General features: G+C 46.6%; 1 protein-coding gene across 1 annotated transcript in view; it reads left to right on the top strand.

Moving 5' to 3' along the window:
• Positions 1 to 20,813, top strand: part of lama3 (laminin, alpha 3) — a 511,887-nt gene that overhangs the window by 245,208 nt on the left and 245,866 nt on the right. The window contains exons 19-23 of the mRNA XM_070889172.1: positions 1,626 to 1,678; positions 4,485 to 4,584; positions 7,419 to 7,471; positions 7,575 to 7,680; positions 18,531 to 18,630. Of these exons, the coding sequence (XP_070745273.1) occupies positions 1,626 to 1,678; positions 4,485 to 4,584; positions 7,419 to 7,471; positions 7,575 to 7,680; positions 18,531 to 18,630 (412 nt within the window). The remainder of the gene's footprint in view (positions 1 to 1,625; positions 1,679 to 4,484; positions 4,585 to 7,418; positions 7,472 to 7,574; positions 7,681 to 18,530; positions 18,631 to 20,813) is intronic.

Genomic DNA, 20,813 nt, shown 5'->3' with positions numbered 1-20,813 from the left:
TGAGCAACTGGTAATCCGTTGCTAAAGAGCCAGCCTCGGTGCACCCTAAGAGAAGCTTCCTGGTTTTCCAGGCGGTCCTACTACGGCGCGTTATGGGGCGCGAGGGGGTCGGCGTCAATCAAAAATCGATGCGCTGTCAAAACCGATGGCGTTCCACGCTGGCTCCACGTTCCCGGGCGGTGCTGCTCACGCCCCGCAAAACCAGAAACGAATTTCCCGGCGGGGTGTTGGGAGCTGGCCGCCCGCCTGGAAACCATCCCCGCCAGGGCGCAAACAGAGGCGGCAACAGAGGGAAAATCTAGCCCATGGACTCTCATCAACATGCAGTTTGCCCCTTAATGAACATTGTCAATTTATTGATTCTCTTGGGAGAGATGAAGAATAACAGGCAAAACATCCAGAAATAAAGTTCTGTGAAATGTCTTGTTGACATCTGAAGGTGGTCCCGGCTATTAATCTAACGGTTAATTCAATCCTGTGCAGTTGCATTCTTCGGATTCCATTTTCCTGGTCCCAGCAGGAGAGGAACTATCTATACTTACGCTGCAACCTCGATTCCATTCTTAACCACATATTCATTTAGCTCTTTCTAAAAGGAGTTAACTGACAAAATATTAATTTATTGTGTATCACTATCACATCAGCTGTGGGGACTTTTTTTCAAACCTCTCCATGGCCTCTCCCCTCCCTATGTCTGCAACCTCCAGCCCTACATCCCTCCGGGATCTCTGCTCTCCTCCAATTCTGACCTCTTGCGCATCCCTGGTTTTAATCGCTCCACCGTTGGCGGCCGTGCCTTCAGCTCTAAGGCCCGAAGCTCTGGAATTTCTTCCCTAAACCTCTCCGCCTCTCTCTCCTCCTTTAAGATGCTCCTTAAAAGCTGCCTCTTTGACTAAGCTTTTGGTCATCTGTCCTAATATCTCCTTATGTGGCTTGGTGTCATATTTTGTTTGATCACGCTCCTGTGTAGCAGCTTTAATGTTTTACTAAGTTAAAGGCGCTATATAATTACAAGTTGTGGCTAAGGTCATGGTTTTTGGCTGCAAGTATTCATCCAATTCACTTTTGAAAGTCGCCATTGAATCTGCTTCTTTCAGACAGTGCTTTCCAGATCACAACTCACTGTGTAAAACAAACGTTTCCTCACGTTGCCTCTGGTTCTATGTTACCAATGAGTTTCCAGCAGTATATACTTGAAACATTTCTACTGTTGCATAGACGAGGCTTGTATTCCCTTGCATATAGAAGATTAAGCGGTGGTCTGATTGAGGTGTTTACAACAACAACAACTTGAATTGATAGAGCGCCTTTAAGATGATGAAAGATGTTGATTGGGTAGCCAGAGAAAAACTATTTCCTCTGGTGGGAATGGGGTGGGGGAGTCCAGAACAAGGGGACTTAACCTTAAAACTAGAGCCAGGCCATTCAAGGGCAATGACAGGAAGCATTTCTTACACAAAGGGTCTGGAACTCATTTCCCTCAAAAGGTTCTGGTTCTATCATTATACTGTAGCATCAAAAATGTAATCATCATTACACAACCAAGCAAGCTGTCAGTGAGTCTACAGAGTAAGGGAACGAGCTTAATAAACATTTCTGTTCCTAATATATGGCATTATTTTCAGTTACTGACTGTCATTCAGCTGGGACAGCAAGTCATGCTCCTCCATCTCATTTTGTAAGTATATCTTGCGTTTCTTAATTTAAAGTACATGGGACTGAAAATGCCCTTTTGGCACATATGTGAGTTGCATTGCTGCAAAGAGATTTGCCCCACGCTGAGAGCTAATGGACCTTTGCCAATGGCTACAGCTCCTCAGTTTCTTTCTGGTCCCTGACTTGAGTGGCTCAGATCCAACTGGGTGAGACCAAACAAATATTTTGTATCAGTCTTTACGGTAGAGAACACTAAAAATATCCCAGCAGTGGATAGTCAAGGGGCTATAGGTGGGGAGGAACTTAACACAATCACAATCACTAAGAAGGTGGTACTCAGTAAGATAATGGGACTAAAGGCAGATAAATCCCCTGGACCTGATGGCTTGCATCCTAGGGTCTTAAGAGACAGTGGATGCATTGGTTCTAATTTGCCAAAATTCTGGGGAGGTCCCAACAAATTGGAAAACTGCAAATGTAATGCCCCTATTTAAAAAAGGAGGCAGACAAAAAGCAGGAAACTATAGACCAGTTAGCCTGACATCTGTGGTTGGGGAAAATGTTGGAGTCCATTATTAAAGAAGCAGTAGCAGGATATATGGAAAAGCAAAATTCAGTCAGGCAGAGTCAGCATGGATTTATGAAGGGGAAGTCATGTCTGACAAATTTGCTGGAATTATTTGAGGATGTAACGAACAGGGTGGATAAAGGGGATCCAGTGGATGTGGTGTATTTGGACTTCCAGAAGACATTTGACAAGGTGCCACATAAAAGGTTACTGCACAAGATAAAAGTTCACGGGGTTGGGGGTAATACATTAGCATGGATAGAGGATTGGCTAACTAACAGAAAACAGAGAGTCAGGATAAATGGTTCATTCTCTGGTTGACAAACAGTAACTAGGGGGGTGCCGCAGTGATCAGTGCTGGGACCCCAACTATTTCCAATCTATATTAACGACATGGAGGAAGGGACTGAGTGTAACGTAGCCAAGTTTGCTGACAATACAAATATGGGAGGAAAAGCAGTGTGTGAGGAGGACACAAAAAACCTGCAAAAGGACATAGACAGGCTAAGTGAGTGGACAAAAATTTGGCAGACGGGGTATAATGTTGGAAAGTGTGAGGTCATGCACTTTGGCAAAAAAAATCGAAGAGCAAGTTATTATTTAAATAGTGAAAAATTGCAAAGTGCTGCAGTACAGCGGGACCTGGGGGTACTTGTGCATGAAACACAAAAGGATAGTATGCAGGTACAGCAAGTGATCAGGAAGGCCAAACGGAATCTTGGCCTTTATTGCTAAGGGGATGGAGTATAAAAGCAGGGAAGTCTTGCTACAGTTATACAGGGTATTGGTGAGGCCACACCTGGAATACTGCGTGCAGTTTTGGTTTCCATATTTACGAAAGGATATACTTGCTTTGGAGGCAGTTCAGAGAAGGTTCACTAGGTTGATTCCGGGGATGAGGGGGTTGACTTATGAGGAAAGGTTGAGGAGGTTGGGCCTCTACTCATTGGAATTCAGAAGATTGAGGTGATCTTATCAAAACATATAAGATTATGAGGGGGCTTGACAAGGTGGATGCAGAGAGGATGTTTCCATTGATAGGGGAGACTAGAATTAGGGGACATAATCTTAGAATAAGGGGCCGCCCATTTAAAACTGAGATGAGGAGGAATTTCTTCTCTCAGAGGGTTGTAAATCTGTGGAATTTGCTGCCTCAGAGAGCTGTGGAAGCTGGGTCATTGAATAAATTTAAGACAGAGATTAGTTTCTTAACCGATAAGGGAATAAGGGGTTATGGGGAGCGGGCAGGGAAGTGAACCTGAGTCTATGATCGGATCAGCCATGATCTTATTAAATGGCGGAGCAGGCTCGAAGGGCCATATGGCCTACTCCTGCTCCTATTTCTTATGTTCTAATGTTCAAACCAGTACCGTTTCACTCAAATGTATTTTCAAAGAAACACTAGTGCTTATAAAAATAACAGCAGACTTATGCGTAGAGGCAAGAGTCTGAGCATTATCAACACAAATGTTTTTGAGTTGGAAATTATGTTATCTGCTTGCAGTTGTAACATTCCCTGACACAACCCAGATCGGGTGTACATATTGAAATGCTCATTGCATATTCATTTATCAATTCAGTGCGATGACTTGTAGAGACAGCAAGAAGTTTCCAGGCCAACTGCATTCGGCTGGCTGTAGTTGCTCAGGGAAACATATAGGCAATTGGCCATAACCTTGCACTGGGTTCCCAACCCTCCAGGGTTGCCCTGGAGTGTCCACGAGTTAAAGACTAATCTCCGGGATATGGCTGTGAGCAAAAGCCCGGGAGATAAATCATCGGGGCAATGAAAAATTGTGTTTTATAAAAGAAATATCTTTGAACTCTTTTATTTATTAGTTATAAAAACATTAGACATGGGATAAAAGGCTGCCCAGAATCATCCAATTGGGTAACAAGTCTATTCGCTCTCCAATTGGCCGTGGGAGGGCGACCAATGGCGGGAGTGTGGGGGCAGGCCGGAGATCATGTGATCAGACCTCCAGAAATACACCCAATCAGAGTTGGCAACCCCTACCTTACACACAGAAATGATAAACTTATGAATTTAAATCGGAGTAAAGCGTTAAAACAAATGTAGATTGGGGCACACGCCCAGCTTACTAAAGTGTGAATAACTAACAATGAGCTGAAGTGTAAAAGGTCTGTGCACGTTATTTTATAATGGTGCTGACTGACCTGAGATCAAATTTCCTTGTGAAATTCATTTTAGCTTTTGTGTGAAAACCATTTATATTCAGACAACTTTCCTGTTAAACAGGGTTCTTGCCATTGTCTGGCCAATGTCGAGGGTTCTAACTGTGAGCACTGTAAGAGACTGTACTGGAACCTTGCTGAAGAGAATCCTGAAGGTTGTATCGGTAAGTAATCCATGTCTTTCTTACCCAGGGTAAGATTGCTGGGCAATATTGTAGAACTGTTCACTGGTTGGGCAGTGGCTCTGCTTAGGATCTTGCGGAGGCATAGTTGGTGGTATTTCTCCAGCGATTTGAGGTGTTTACTGTATATGGTCCACGTCTCTGAGCCATACAGGAGGCCATGAGCTTGTTGGCAGTTTTGAGGGCCTGGTCTTCAAACACTCTTTTCCTGGTGTACTAGAGGCTGTGTTGGATCTCGTCGTCAATGTCTGCTCTTGTTGAGAAGAGGCTCCCGAGGTATGGGAAAAGGTCTACGTTGTCCAGGGCCGCGCCTTGGATCTTGATGACTGGGAGGCCAGTGCTGATCACCAAATTGGGGGCTAGTCAATACTGAGGAGGACTGCAGCAAATTACAAGAAACCGTTAATAAACAAACGGACACAGTCATGATGGGCCGAATGGCCTCCTTCTGTGTCGTAATTTACTATGATTTTATTTCTGTAAACTTGAAGAATGGGCATATAATTGGCAAATTAAATTCAACACAAATAAATGTGAGCTATTACATTTTGGCAAGAAAAATAGGGAGGTCACATACTACTTGGCAACAAGGAATCTAAATGGGGTAAGCGATTTCGGTGTACAAATACACAAATCTCTGAAAGTAGCGAAACAGGTTAATAAAGGCCATAAAAAAAGCAAACAAAGCACTGATGTTTATTTCTAGAGGGATTGAATTGAAAAGTGGAGAGGTTATGCTAAACCTATATCAAGCCTTGGTTAGACCACACTTAGAGCACTGCGTACAGTTCTGGTCGCCATGTTATATCAAGGATAGAGAGGCACTGGAGAGGGTGCAAAAATAAATTTACAAGCATGATACCAGAAATGCGAGGGTATACCTATCTGGAAAGGATGTACAGGCTGGGTCTCTTTTGTCTTGAAAAGAGAAGGCTGAGGGGTGACCTAATAGAGGCCTTTAAAATGATGAAAGGTTTTGATCAAGTGGATACAGAGAGAGTGTTTCCACTTGTGGGTAGAGCATAACTAGAGGCCATCAATATATGATAATCACCAAGAAATCAAATAGGGAATTCAGAAGGAACTTCTTTACCCAGAGGGTGGTGAGAATGTGGAACTCACTACCACAGGGAGTGTTTTGAAGCAAATAGAAACATAGAAACATAGAAAATAGGCCATTCAGCCCTTCTAGCCTGCACCGCCATTCAATGAGTTCATGGCTGAACATGCAACTTCAGTACCCCATTCCTGCTTTCTCGCCAATAGAAATAGTATCGATGTATTTAAGGGGAGGCTAGATAGAAGGCAAAGGAAATAGAAGGTTATTCTGATAGAACCACAACAACTTGTATTTATATAGTGCCTTTAATATAGTAAAACGTTCCAGAGCACTTCACAGGAGTATTATAAGACAAAAATTTCACACTGAGCCACGTAAGAGGATATTAGGACAGATGACCAAAAGCTTTGTCAAAGAGCAGCATCTCAAAAGGAGGCTCAAAATGGAGCATAAACGCCAACATGGACTGGTTGGGCCAATTGGCCTGTTTCTGAGCTGTATATCTGATGTAATCCTACATTAACCGATATATGTGATACTTAGCAGTGAATACATCTGATATAATTCAGTATTGATTATTTGATATCAATAGTTTTAAGTTGTCAATGAGGATTACTCCACATCATTCAATTTCAATAAAGCTAATAAAATCCTTTACTTTCACACTCATATGTAAATAACTACTAAAAATGCTAAGTGCTACAGATCATAGAATTACATGGCATGCACTGCACCGGCCATTCAGCCCCAACAGGTCCATGCTGGTGTTGTTCCACACGAGCCTCCTCCAACCCCTCTTCATCACATCCTATCAACATAACCTCTATTCCCTTCTCCCTCGTGTTTATCTAGCCTCCCCTTAAATACATCGATACTATTCACCTCAACCACTCCCTGTGGCAGCGAGTTCCACATTCTCACTGCTCTCTTGGTAAAGAAGTTTCTCCTGAATTCCCCATTGGGTTTATTAGCGACTGTCTTATATTGGGGTAGTTAAAGTCTCCCATTATCACTACTCTATAGTTCATGCACCTCTCAGTAATTGCCCTGAAAGTCTGATCCTCTATCTCCTTCCCACTATTTGGTGGCCTATGAGGACTTTTTAATGCAGCGAGTTGTTGTGATCGGGAACGGGCAGTAGGAGCAGATTCAATAGTGACTTTCAAACGGGAATTGGATAAATACTTGAAATGGAAACAAATGGAGGCAGGAAGAATGTTCCCGTTGTTGGGGAAGTCCAGGACCAGGGGTCACAGTCTAAGGATAAGAGGTAAGCCATTTAGGACCGAGATGAGGAGAAACTTCTTCACTCTGAGAGTTGTTAACCTGTGGAATTTGCTACCACAGAACATTGTTGATGCCAGTTCATTGGATATATTCAAAAGGGAATTAGATGTGGCCCTTACGGCTAAAGGGATCAAGGGGTATGGAGAGAAAGCATGAATGGGGTACTAAAGTTGAATGATCAGCCATGATCTTATTGAATGGCGGTACAGGCTCGAAGGGCCGAATGGCCTGCTCCTGCACCTATTTTCTATGTTTCTATGTTTCTATGGGGAAAGAGCGGGGGGAGTGGGACTAATCGGATCACTCTTTCAAAGAGCTGGCACAGGCACAATGGGCCGAATGGCGTCCTGTGCTGTATCATTCTAGGAAGGGAGCGTTTTTCATCAATATTCTGCTGTCATTTCTAACTGAGAGTGAATGAAGATCTGAAATAAGGTCAACCCAGGTGCTTTTTTTTCCCATATTGCAGAATGTCGCTGTAGTTCAATCGGTACAATTAGCGGGATTGGAGAATGCAATCAGGTGAGCATACAGAAGACATTTCAGGATTAGCAAGACCATGAGCAGCAACAGCAGTTGCACAGGAAGGTTTTGCTGCATTTAAACTGTGACCTTAATGTTTTAGGATGATGGCCATTGCTACTGCAAGTCTAACGTATGCGGTGAGCTCTGTGATTGGTGTAAGGAAGCACACTATTCCTTGGAAGAAAGGAACTACTTTGGTTGTCGAGGTGAGTCAAAATATTAACAGTAAAGACTGGATGAACCTAAATATTTCCTTTTGTGGTACGGTACTTGCCATATTCATCCTCCAAATACGGGGCAACCCAGAACAAACCGAGAAGTCTCCCTGGAATTTCACTAGGGCTTGTTTATAGTCGACATCATCTGAAAACGCAACATCAGGTTCCACATGTACGCTGATGACACCCAACTCTACCTCACCACCACCTCACTCAACCCCTCCACTCTCTCTAAATTGTTACTCGGCTTGTCCGACATCCAGTACTGGATGAGCTGAAATTTTCTCCAACTAAATATTGGAAAGTCGTTGTCTTCGGTCCCTGCCACAAACTCCGTTTCCGAGCTGTTGACTCCGTCCCTCTCCTGAGCAACTGTCTGAAACTGAACCAGACTGTTTGCAACCTTGGTGTTATATTTGGCCCCCGAGTTGAGTTTCTGACCACATATCCTGCTTCGTCACCAAGGCCGCCTACTTCTACCTCTGTAACATAGTCCGACTCCGCCCCTGCCTCAGCTTATCCGCTGCTGAAACCCTCATCCATTCCTTTGTTACCTCCAGACTTGGCTATTCCAATGCTCTCCTGGCCGGCTTCCAATCTTCCAATTCTGCGCACTTCCAATTCTGACCTCTTGTGCATTCCTGATTTTAATCGCTCCGCCTTTGGTGGCTGTGCCTTCAGCTGCCGAGGCCCCACGCTCTGGAACTCCCTCCCGAAACCTCATTGTCTCTCTACCTCCCTCTCCTCCTTTAAGACGCTCCTTAAAACCTATCTTTATCCAAGTTTTTGGTCATCTGACCTGATATCTCCTTATGTTGCTCGGTGTCCAATTTTAAAAACATTGAAACATAGAAATTTACAGGGCAGAAGGAGGCCATTCCGGCCCATCGTGTCCGTGCCGGCCGACAAAGAGCCGCACGGCCCTCGGTCTGCAGCCCTGAAGGTTACATGTAAACCCATGAACAATGAACAATGGCGGAAAGGTAAAGAGCACCTGGCCCAACCAGTCCGCCCCACACAACTGCGACACCCCTTACACTGAAACATTCTACACTCCACCCCAACCAGAGCCATGAGATCTCCCGGGAGAGGCAAAAACCAGATAAAAACCCAGGACAATTTAGGGAGAAAGAAAATCTGGGAAAATTCCTCCGACCCATCCAGGCGATCGACACTAGTCCATAATTTTTGATAATGCTCCAGGGAAGCACCTTGGGACATTTTACTATGTTAAAGGTGCTCTGTAGATGCAAGTTGTTTTTGAAATTGTTCGGCCATTATGGTAGACCCCTGTTGTAACTCCAGTTGATGTCTAAAAGACCAACAGCAAACTCTCCTGAGACCTGGGAACGCTGATGGCTGGCGTTCCAACTCGCCTTTAGAAGGGATGGAATCATATCCAGCAGCCAACATCCCAGGATCCGCTATCACCAACATTCCCTGTAAGCTGTGCGGCTGCACAGCTCTCTGCCGGTCCCGTGGATCCGGGGACCAGCTTCTCCTGTGTTAAATTTCGCACATGAACGGACCTTTGAATGGGCTGCGCAGCGCCTTAAAGGGGCCATGCACCCCCCAAAAATTACAGGGAACATTGTCCATCAGCCCCATACCACGGCAGTGAAGAGGGACATCAACAAGATCCAGGTCGGTGATGGAGTGTGGGCGCAGGAACGGCGAGAGATTGCAGAGCGATGTGATCGGGGCCCAGGAGAGGCATAAGTTCGGGGCCCAGAAGAGGCGAGGGCCCAGGGGCAGCACGGGCCCAGCCCACACTGCGATATGTGTGCGCACTGGGTCCGTGCAGCAGAGCTGGTCTCCAGTCGTCTTGGTTAACCCTTGCCACTGGACCAAGACCGAGCTCTGTCAAGCCCGTGTGGTGGCTGGTGTGCAACGGTCACTCCACGTTAAAAAAAAATCCACGCACAGGCATCTTCCACCCTTCAACCTGGAGTTCGGGACCTGGAATATTAGGTCCTTCATTGAAACACCGGTGAACTTTGTGACGTGGAAGCAAGTCATCCTCGATTTGAGGGACTGCCTGTGATGATGATGTTGACCTGGGCATGTTCTGCCTCTCTTTATCTTCAGCCTCCCCTGAACACACCGTTCCTCCAATTCCACTACCCCACCATTGAGAGCATGTCTTCAGCTGCACAGGCTCACACTCTGGAATTCTTTCTATAAACGCCCTCGACCTCTCCAACTCCTTCTCCCCCTCCTTTAAAACGCTTCATAAAACTCACCCTCCATATTACTCCGACATTGCCTCAGCATCTATTTTTTTAAGATTATCTATGAAGCGGCATGGGATATTTTTCTACCATACAAATGAAATTTATTATTGTATTTGAAAGAGCAAAAGAAAAAAAGAAAGACTTGCATTTATATAGCACCTTACGTGACCATTGGACGTCTCAAAGAGCTTTACAGCCAATGAAGTCCTTTTTGAAGTGTAATCACTGTTAGAATGTAGGAAATGCAGCAGCCAATTTGCAAACAGAAGGTCCCACACAAATAGCAATATGATAAGAACCAGATAATCTGTTTTTGTTATCTTGATTGAGGGATAAATATTGGCCCCAGGACACCAGGGAGAACTCCCCTGCTCTTCTTTGAAATAGTGCCATGGAATCTTTTACATCCACCTGAGAGAGCAGACGGAGCCTCGGTTTAATGTCTCATCTGTAAGACGGCACCTCCAACAGTGCAGCACTCCCTCAGCACTGCACTGGGAGCGTCAGCCTAGATTTTGGTGCTCGAGTCCCTGGAGTGGGACTTGAACCCACAACCTTCCGACTCAGAGGTGAGAATGCTACCCATTGAGCCACAGCTGACACTGTACAGCGCGATAGCAACAGTGGACTCTGCGATGGTTGGTTTATCTCTTGACCCCTCAAGGCTAATCCCTCCTCACGAGTGTGATGGAATACTCACCATTCACCGGTTGGAGCAACCACAACAACACTGAAGAATCTGGACTCCACCCAGGGCTGAGCAGTTTTCTTGATTGGCGCTCTTACCATTGGACTCAATATCCAACACTCCCATCACCTGTGCAATGAGGCTGCAGTGTGTAATATCTACAGGAACCACAGCAGCAACTCACCAACCTTACTTCGATAGCACCTCCCTCCCCTGCAATCTCTACCACAAAGAGCAGCCATATCAGGGGGAATACCATTAACTCCAGGTTCCCCTCCAAGTCACACACCATTCCAACTTGGGCAGATATCGCCGTTCCTTCAATATCACTCAGTCTATTGTGTTCCTATTACAGATGAGGCTGCACACAGGAAGGTTAAAGTAACAGTGACCTCAGTCTTTATTAAGACACTCCAGAGTGAGGAACAGACCTTAGGGGCCGGCTTATATACAGTACTCCCAAGAGGGCTGGGATCCCTTGGGACTTCAGGGGATGCGCTCCCTGGTGGCGGAACATGGGAGTGCATGCTTTACAGATGCACAACATCACTCCACCCCAAAGTCAAAGTGGAAACTATTTACAAGGTGAGGCGGTCGGGAGCCTTTCTTTCCCTGGTGGACCGCCTCGGTACAAATGTCTGTTCTGGTGTGTTGACTGTGCCCTCGCTGGGATGGCGTGTTGTTGGCCCTGCAGGGCTGCTGGGTGAGCCTGGCCTTGCTGGGCTGTTGGGCGTGATGGGTTTGATTTCCTGGTCCGGTGTGGTGTTGTTGATCCTTTGGGTGTGTGTTGTGGGCTCGAAAAAGGTGGTGTCTGCTGTGGGTTGTTCAGGGCAGTCTGTGAACCGCAGCCTCGTTTGGTCCAGGTGCTTTCTGCAAATTTGTCCATTGTCTAGTTTGACTACAAACACCCTATTCCCTTCTTTAGCTATCACCGTGCCCGCGATCCACTTGGGACCATGTCCATAGTTTAGCACATACACAAGGTCATTCAGATCAATTTCCCGTGACACAGTGGCGCAACCATCGTTTACATTTTGTTGCTGCCGCCTGCTCTCTACCTGATCATGCAGGTTGGGGTGAACCAGCGAGAGTCTGGTTTTAAGTGTCCTTTTCATGAGTAGCTCAGCCGGGGGCACCCCTGTGAGCGAGTGGGGTCTCGTGCGGTAGCTGAGCAGTACTCGGGACAGGCGGGTTTGGGGTGAGCCTTCTGTGACTCGTTTAAGGCTCTGTTTGATTGGTTGTACTGTCTGCTCTGCCTGCCCATTGGAGGCTGGTTTAAACGGGGCCGAGGTGACATGTTTGATCCCATTGCGGGTCATGAATTCTTTAAATTCGGCACTGGTGAAACATGGCCCGTTGTCACTGACCAGTATGTCAGGCAGGCCGTGGGTAGCAAACATGGCCCTCAGGCTTTCAATGGTGGCGGTGCTTCCCGACATTATTTCACATTCAATCCATTTTGAAAAAGCATCCACCACCACCAGGAACATTTTACCGAGAAACGGGCCCACATAGTCGACATGGATCCTCGACCATGGTCTGGAGGGCCAGGACCACAAACTTAGTGGTGCCTCTCTGGGCGTGTTGCTCAACTGAGCACACACACTGCATTGCCGTACACAGGACTCTAAGTCAGAGTCGATACCGGGCCACCACATGTGGGATCTGGCTATCGCTTTCATCATTACTATACCCGGGTGTGTGCTGTGGAGATCCGAGATGAACGTCTCCCTGCCCTTTTTGGGTAGCACTACGCGGTTACCCCACAACAGGCAGTCTGCCTGAATGGACAGCTCGTCCTTTCACTGCTGGAACGGCTTGATTAGCTCTTGCATTTCAACGGGGATGCTGGCCCAGCTCCCATGCAGCACACAGTTTTTTACTAGGGACAGCAAAGGATCTTGGCTGGTCCAAGTTCTAATCTGACAGGCCGTGACAGGTGATTTATCATTTTCAAACACTTCCATGACCATCAACAAGTCTGCGGGCTGCGCCACCATCAACAAGTTTGCAGGCTGCGCCATTTCCACCCCCGTGGTGGGCAATGGCAGCCGACTGAGAGCATCCGCACAGTTCTCGGTGCCTGGCCTGTGGCGGATGGTATAGTTATATGCTGATAGCTCAAGTGCCCACCTTTGGATGCGGGTTGAGGTATTAGCATTTATCCCTTTGTTTTCAGCGAACAGGGATATGAGGGGCTTGTGATCGGTTTCCAGCTCAAATTTGAGGCCAAACAGGTACTGATGCATTTTCTTTAACCCGAACACACACGCTAATGCCTCTTTCTCAATCATGCTGTAGGCCCTCTCGGCCTTAGACAAGCTCCTGGAGGCATAGGTGACAGATTGCAACTTCCCTGCAACCTTAGCTTGTTGTAATACACACCCGACTACTTGGTTTTTTCCCCATACCCAGTTCTCACATTTACGCAATAGGGGCTCTAAGAGGGTGCTTAACCGCGGGAGGAAGTTACCAGGAACGACCTCAGCTCCGTGATGTTCTGTTGCCTGGGCATTTTCCTGATAGCCTCTGTCTTGGCGTCTGTTGGCCGAATGCCATCCGCTGCGATCTTTCTCCCCAAAAACTCCACTTCTGTTGCCATGAAGACACATTTAGACCTCTTCAGCCGCAGCCCTATGCGATCCAGTCACTGGAGGACCTCCTCTAAGTTTTGTAGGTGCTCGACGGTGTCCTGACCCGTGACCAATATGTCGTCCTGAAAAACCACTGTGCGTGATACCGACTTGAGTAGGCTCTCCATGTTTCTCTGGAAGATCGCTGCAGCCGACGGAATTCCAAATGGGCATCTGTTCTAGATGAACAGTCCCTTGTGCGTGTTGATGCAGGTGAGGCCCTTCGAAGACTCCTCCAGCTCTTGCGTCATGTAGGCCGAAGTCAGATCGAACTTGGTGAACGTCTTGCCTCCTGCCAGCGTCGCAAATAGGTCTTCTGCCTTAGGTAGCGGGTATTGGTCCTGTAGCGAGAAACGATTAATAGTTACTTTATAATCGCCGCAAATCCTGACCGTGCCATCACTTTTGAGTACTGGAACAATCGGGCTGGCCCACTCGCTGAATTCCACTGGGGAGATGATGCCCTCGCGTTGCAGCCTGTCCAGCTCGATTTCCACTCTCTCCCTCATCATGTGAGGTACCGCTCGCGCCTTGTGGTGAATGGGTCGTGCCTCTGGGACCAAATGGATCCGCATCTTCACCCCGGAAAAGTTTCCAATGCCTGGCCCAAAAAGGGAAGGAAATTTGTTAAGAACCTGGGTACATGAGGCCTCATCGATATGTGATAGCGTTCGGATCATCCCAGTTCCAGCGGATTTTGCCCAGCCAGCTCCTTCCAAGCAGTGTGGGGCCATCGCCCGGGACAATCCAGAGTGGCAGTTCATGCCCCGTGCCCTCGTAGCTGACCTTGACCAGGGCACTGCCCAGGACAGTGATAAGCTCTTTGGTGTACGTTCTCAGTTTCGTGTGGATGGGGCTCAGTGCTGGTCTGAGTGCCTTGTTGCACCACAGTCTCTCAAACATCTTTTTACTCATGATGGATTGGCTAGCGCCAGTGTCCAGTTCCATGGCTATGGGTAAGTCATTCAATTTTACATTTAGCATTATAGGTGGACATTTCGTCGAAAATGTGTGCACCCCGTGTACTTCAGCATCTGCCTCCTCTCTCTGAGGCTCGAAAATGCTTTGATCCACCATGGACCGATCTTCCTCTGCCACATGGTGGTTAGCAGGTTTTGCAGAGCTTGCAGCTCATCTGCAACTCTCGTAGGAGGTGCCCCATTGTTCCACAGCTCTTGCAAACATACCCTTTGAAGCGGCATGAATAGGCTGAATGGAAACCTCCACAACGTCAACAAGGTGTGAACTGCCTTGCATTCATCCTTTGCGGACTCTGAGTCATCTGGGTCACCTGGTTGCAGATTCGTGGTTTCTGCCCTGTACATTTCTGCTCGCAAACACAGTTCCAGTTAATTTATGAACATTGCTAGCACTTGTGTACTGAGAGATTTGTTTGGTATTATCACTGGTGGACATAAACGCCTGTGCTATTGCAATGGCCTTACTGAGGGTCGGTGTCTCTACAGTCAAACGTTTTGTAGGATGGTCTCGTGGCCAATGCCCAGTACAAAAAGGTCTCTGAGCATTTGCTCCAGGTAGCCATCAAACTCACATTGTCCTGCAAGTCGCCTTAGCTCGGCGACGTAGCTCGCCACTTCCTGACCTTCAGATCGCTGGCACGTGTAGAACCGATACCTCACCATTAGCACGCTCTCCCTCGGGTTAAGATGCTCCCGACCCAGTGTACACAGCTCCTCGTACGACTTATCTGTGGGTTTCACCGGAGCCAGAAGATTCTTCATGAGGTTGTAGGTTGGTGCCCCACAGACCATGAGGAGGACCGCTCTCCTTTTTGCAGTGCTTCCTTCTCCGTCCAGCTCGTTGGCTACAATGTACTGGTCTAGCCGTTCGACATAGGCTTCCCAGTCCTCACCCTCCGAGAACTTCTCCAGGATGCCCACAGTTTGCTGCATCTTTGTGTTGGATTCGTATACTCGTCGCCAGTTATTGTGTTCCGAATAGAGATGAGACTGCACACAGGAAGGTTAAAGTAACAATAAAGACTGAGGTCACTAAGACAGTCCAGAGTGAGGAACAGGCCTTAAAGGCCGGCTTATATACAGTACTCCCAAGGGATGCTGGGATCCCTTGGGACTTCAGGGGATGCACTCCCTGATGGCAGAACATGGGAGTGCATGCTTTACAGATACATAACACAGTTAATATCCTGGAACTCCTTACTGAACACCGTTGTGGGAACACCTTCACCACAAGGATCGCGGCAGTCCGCCACCACTTACACAGGGAATCTGGGATGGGCACTAAATATGCTCTTGCCTGTGTCAGTTGGTAGCCTCTGGTCAGAGGTCATGGGTTCACGTCCCACTCCAGAAACCCGAGAACAAAATGTAAGCTGACACTCCAGTGCAGTCCTGAAGGAGTGATGCACTGTCGGAGGTGCCGTCTTTCAGATGAAACGTTACACTGAGGCTCCATCTGCCCTCGTAGGTGGACTTTAAAGATCCCACAGCACTATTGTGAATAAGAGCAGGGTAATTTTCCTGGTCAATATTTATCCCTCAACCAACATCACTAAAAAGGGAGTCCAGGGTTATGGGGAACGGGCAGGAAAGTGGAGTTGAGGCCAAGATCAGATCAGCCATGATCTTATTGAATGGCGGAGCAGGCTCGAGGGGCCGAATGGCCGACTCCTGCTCCTATTTCTTATGTAAAACTGATTATCTGGTCATTATCTCATTGGTGTTTGTGGGATAGAAACATAGAAAATAGGTGCAGGAGTAGGCCATTCGGCCCTTCGAGCCTGCACCACCATTCAATAAGATCATGGCTGATCATTCACCTCAGTACCCCTTTCCTGTTTTCTCTCCATACCCCTTGATTCCTTTAGCCGTAAGGGCCACATCTAACTCCCTCTTGAATATATCCAATGAACTGGCCTCAACAACTCTCTGCGGCAGGGAATTCCACAGATTAACAACTCTCTGAGTGAAGAAGTTTCTCCTCATCTCAGTCCTAAATGGCCTACCCCTTATCCTAAGTCTGTGTCCCCTGGTTCAGGACTTCCCCAACATCGGGAATATTCTTCCCGCATCTAACCTGTCCAGTCCCGTCAGAACCTTACATGTTTCTATGGGATCTCCTCTCATCCTTCTAAATTCCAATGTATAAAGCCCAGTTGATCCAGTCTCTCCTCAAATGTCAGTCCAGCCATCGTGGGAATCAGTTTAGTGAACCTTCGCTGCACTCCCTCAACAGCAAGAACGTCCTTCCTCAGATTATGAGACCAAAACTGAACACAATATTCCAGGTGAGGCCTCACCAAGGCCCTGTATAACTGCAGTAAGACCTCCCTGTTCTGATACTCAAATTCCCTAGCTATGAAGGCCAACATACCATTTGCCTTCTTCACCATCTGCTGTACCTGCATGCCCACTTTCAGTGACTGATGTACCATGACACCCAGGTCTTGTTGCACATCCCCTTTTCCAAGTCTGCCGTCATACAGATAATATTCTGCCTTCGTCTTTTTGCCCCCAAAATGGATAACCTGACATTTATCCACATTATACTACATCTGCCATGCATTTGCCCACTCACCTAACCTGTCCAAGTCACCCTGCAGCCTCTTAGCATCCTCCTCACAGCTCACACCACCACCCAGTTTAGTGTCATCTGCAAACTTGGAGATATTACACTCAATTCCTTCATCCAAATCATTAATGTATATTGTAAAGAGCTGGGGTCCCAGCACTGAGCCCTGCGGCACTCCACTAGTCACTGCCTCCCATTCCAAAAAGGACCCGTTTATCCCGACTCTCTGCTTCCTGTTTGCCAACCAATTCTCTATCCATGACCCCCAATACCATGTGCTTTGATTTTGCACACCAATCTCTTATGTGGGACCTTGTCAAAGGCTTTTTGAAAGTCCAAATACACCACATCCACTGGTTCTCCCTTGTCCACTCTACTAGTTACATCCTGAAAAAATTCTAAAGATTTGTCAAGCATGATTTCCCTTTCATAAATCCGTGCTGACTTGGACCGATCCTGTCACTGCTTTCCAAATGTGCTGCTATTTCATCCTTAATAATTGATTCCAACATTTTCCCCACTACTGATGTCAGGCTAACTGGTCTATAATTACCCGTTTTCTCTCTCCCTCCTTTTTTAAAAAGTGGTGTTACATTAGCTACCCTCCAGTCCATAGGAACTGATCCAGAGTCGATAAACTGTTGGAAAATGATCACCAATGCATCCACTATTTCTAGGGCCACTTCCTTAAGTACTCTGGGATGCAGACAATCAGGCCTCAGGGATTTATCGGCCTTCAATCCCATCAATTTCCCCAACACAATTTCCCGCCTAATAAGGATATCCTTCAGTTCCTCCTTCTCACTAGACCCTCAGTCCCTTAGTACATCCGGAAGGTTATTTGTGTCTTCCTTCGTGAAGACAGAACCAAAGTATTTGTTCAATTGGTCTGCCATTTCTTTGTTCCCCATTATAAATTTAGTTGAGTCCGACTGCAAGGGACCTACGTTTGTTTTCACTCATCTTTTTCTCTTCACATATCTATAGAAGCTTTTGCAGTCAGTTTTTATGTTCCCGGCAAGCTTCCTCTTGTATTCTATTTTCCCCCTCCTAATTAAACCCTTTGTCCTCCTCTGCTGAATTCTAAATTTCTCCCAGTCCTCAGGTTTGTTGCTTTTTCTGGCCAATTTATATGCCTCTTCCTTGGATTTAACACTATCCTTAATTTCCCTTGTTAGCCACGGTTGAGCCACCTTCCCTGTTTTATCTTTACTCCAGACAGGGATGTACAATTGTTGAAGTTTATCCATGTGATCTATAAATGTTTGCCATTGCCTATCCACCGTCAACCCTTTAAGTATCATTTGCCAGTCTATTCTCGCCAATTCACGCCTCATACCGTCGAAGTTACCTTTCCTGAAGTTCAGGACCCTAGTTTCTGAATTAACTGTGTCACTCTCCATCTTAATAAAGAATTTTACCATATTATGGTCACTCATCCCCAAGGGGCCTCGCACAACAAGATTGCTAATTAGTCCCTTCTCATTACACATCACCCAAACATCCGGTTTTAATCCAAACTTACTGTGTTAGAGGAATAACACCTTTTTAAGCAAGTGCTGTTACATCTGATGAAATGCTGTTTCTGATTCTCTCTCCACAGATACTGTCTGACCTGCTGAGTGTTTCCAGCGTTTTCTGTTTTTATTTCAGATTCCCAGCAGTATTTTGCAGTATTTGAAGACGCTTCAAATGATAACTTCTTACTCTTTCCTCTCATTCTACTGACAGGCTGCCACTGTAACATCGGAGGCTCTGTTAATCTGACCTGCAGTGTGTCGTCAGGGACCTGCCATTGTCGACCGAATGTTGAGGGACGCACTTGCAACCAGTAAGAAACCAATGCACTGTTCTCTGTGGGGTTTGAAAACCCAGGATAAAACATCGAAAATGTAGCCTTTTTTTTGTGCTCCTTAATTTTTTCAGTCCTCCTCTGGAGACTCAACTACCGTTGCTGTTAGATATAAGGGAGAGTTTAAAAGGAAGATATCGCAAAGCCTCCCATCTTCCACCCTCCATAAACTTGAGGTTATCCAAAACTCCTGTCCTAACTCACACTCTTCACCCTCTGTGCTCGCTGTCCTGCATTGGCTCCCAGTTAAGCAATGCCTCGATTTAAAAACCCTCATCCTTGTTTTCAAATCCCTCCATGGCCTCAACTCTGTAACCTCCTCCAGCACCACAACCCCCCGAGATCTCTGCGCTCCTCCAACTCTGGCCTCTTGAGCATCCCCGATTTGCTTCACTCCACCATTGGTGGCCGTGTCTTCAGCTGCCTGGGCCCTAATTTCTGGAATTCTCTCCCTAAACCTCTCTGCTTCTCCATCTCGCTTTCCTCCTTTAAAACACTGCTTAAAACCTACCTCACCTACTCTAATATCTCCTTATGTGGCTCGGTGCCAAATTTAGTTTGATAACGCTCCTGTGAAGCATCTTGGGACGTTTTACTCTGTTAATGACGCAGCATAAATACAAGTTGTTGTTGGTTTTGTTACCTATTATCAACCGCCAAATATATAAATCGTGAGCTTCTCCAGGGGATTTGCTACATGAATGCTGGTAGCCCTGAGACTCACCTATTCGCTGCTTGCCATTTTCCAACATGTGCTTCGTGGCAGGTGGGGTTTCCTCATTGTCTCAGAAAATTACTCCCCCCTATGTTGTACAGGCTGAACCTCCCTTATCCAGAACTCCCTTATCCGGAACCACCCCTTGTCCAAAACCATTCCTGGCCACCGGGTGGCGCATGCGCAGAACTCTGACATGAACAAATGGAAGTCCTTCCTTGCTGCCGACTCCCGCAATCGCTGGTCTGACCCCGCGATCCACCGTCCCCACCCCCCCCCACCATGATCTCTCTGCCGCACTCCCAGCCCCAAGCCAGCCAGCCCCGATATCCCCCTTGCTCAGTACCTGTACCATCCAATTTAACGTGACCACCCCTCGTCCGGAAAAATCCCTTATCCAGAACAGACCAGGTCCTGAGGGTTCTGGATAAGGGAATTTTAACCTGTACAATCCCCACCACTTAAAGCATTGATGTTTAAAATGGCCAGTCACTTAAATCGCCCAAAAAGCTATAACCATTATCTATTTGAATTAACATTAATTTCCAAGTTGATAGTTACAGGGTATTAAGCGCTCCATTTATTTCAGGCAGGAACAATTGTATTTACTCAGTAGTCTGCATCTCTGAATGTTAAAGTAAAATTGTCATCCCCATATTGTAACAGTAATACTAATTAATCAGTTTTATCAGCAAAGAAATCCTCCCCAGTGAGTGCAACAGCTGTGCCCAATAGTGATACACTCAGTGCAAGCTAATATAGAATCCAATTAATTAAAATTTTAATTGATGTTTTAAAAGTGTCACCTGTGGCTCAGTGGGCAGCATCTTTGCCTCTGAGTCAGAAGGTTATGGGCTCAAGTCCCACTCCAAAGACTTGAACACATAAATCTAGGCCAACGCTCCAAGTGCAGTGCTGAGGGAGCGCTGCGCTGTTGGAGGTACCGTCTTTCGGATGAGACGTTAAACCAAGGCCCCTCTGCTCTCTTAGGTGGACATAAAATATCACACGGCACTATTTCGAAGAAGAGCAAGGAAGTTATCCCCAGTGCCCTGGCCAATATTTATCCCACAATCTACATAACAAAAACAGATTATCTGGTCATTATCACATTAGAAACATAGAAACATAGAAAATAGGTGCAGGAGTAGGCCATTTGGCCCATCGAGCCTGCACCACCATTCAATAAGATCATGGCTGATCATTCCCTCAGTACCCCTTTCCTGCTTTCTCTCCATACCCCTTGATCCCTTTAGCCGTAAGGGCCACATCTAACTCCCTCTTGACTATATCCAATGAACTGGCATCAACAACTCTCTGCGGCAGGGAATTCCACAGGTTAACAACTCTCTGAGTGAAGAAGTTTCTCCTCATCTCAGTCCTAAATGGCCTACCCCTTATCCTAAGACTGTGTCCCCTGGTTCTGGACTTCCCCAACATCGGGAAC

Source organism: Pristiophorus japonicus, chromosome 1, assembly GCF_044704955.1.
Source record: "Pristiophorus japonicus isolate sPriJap1 chromosome 1, sPriJap1.hap1, whole genome shotgun sequence".
NCBI lineage: Eukaryota > Metazoa > Chordata > Chondrichthyes > Pristiophoridae > Pristiophorus > Pristiophorus japonicus.
The sequence above is the reverse complement of the archived record's forward strand: the minus strand, read 5'-3'. Positions and strand labels throughout refer to the sequence as shown.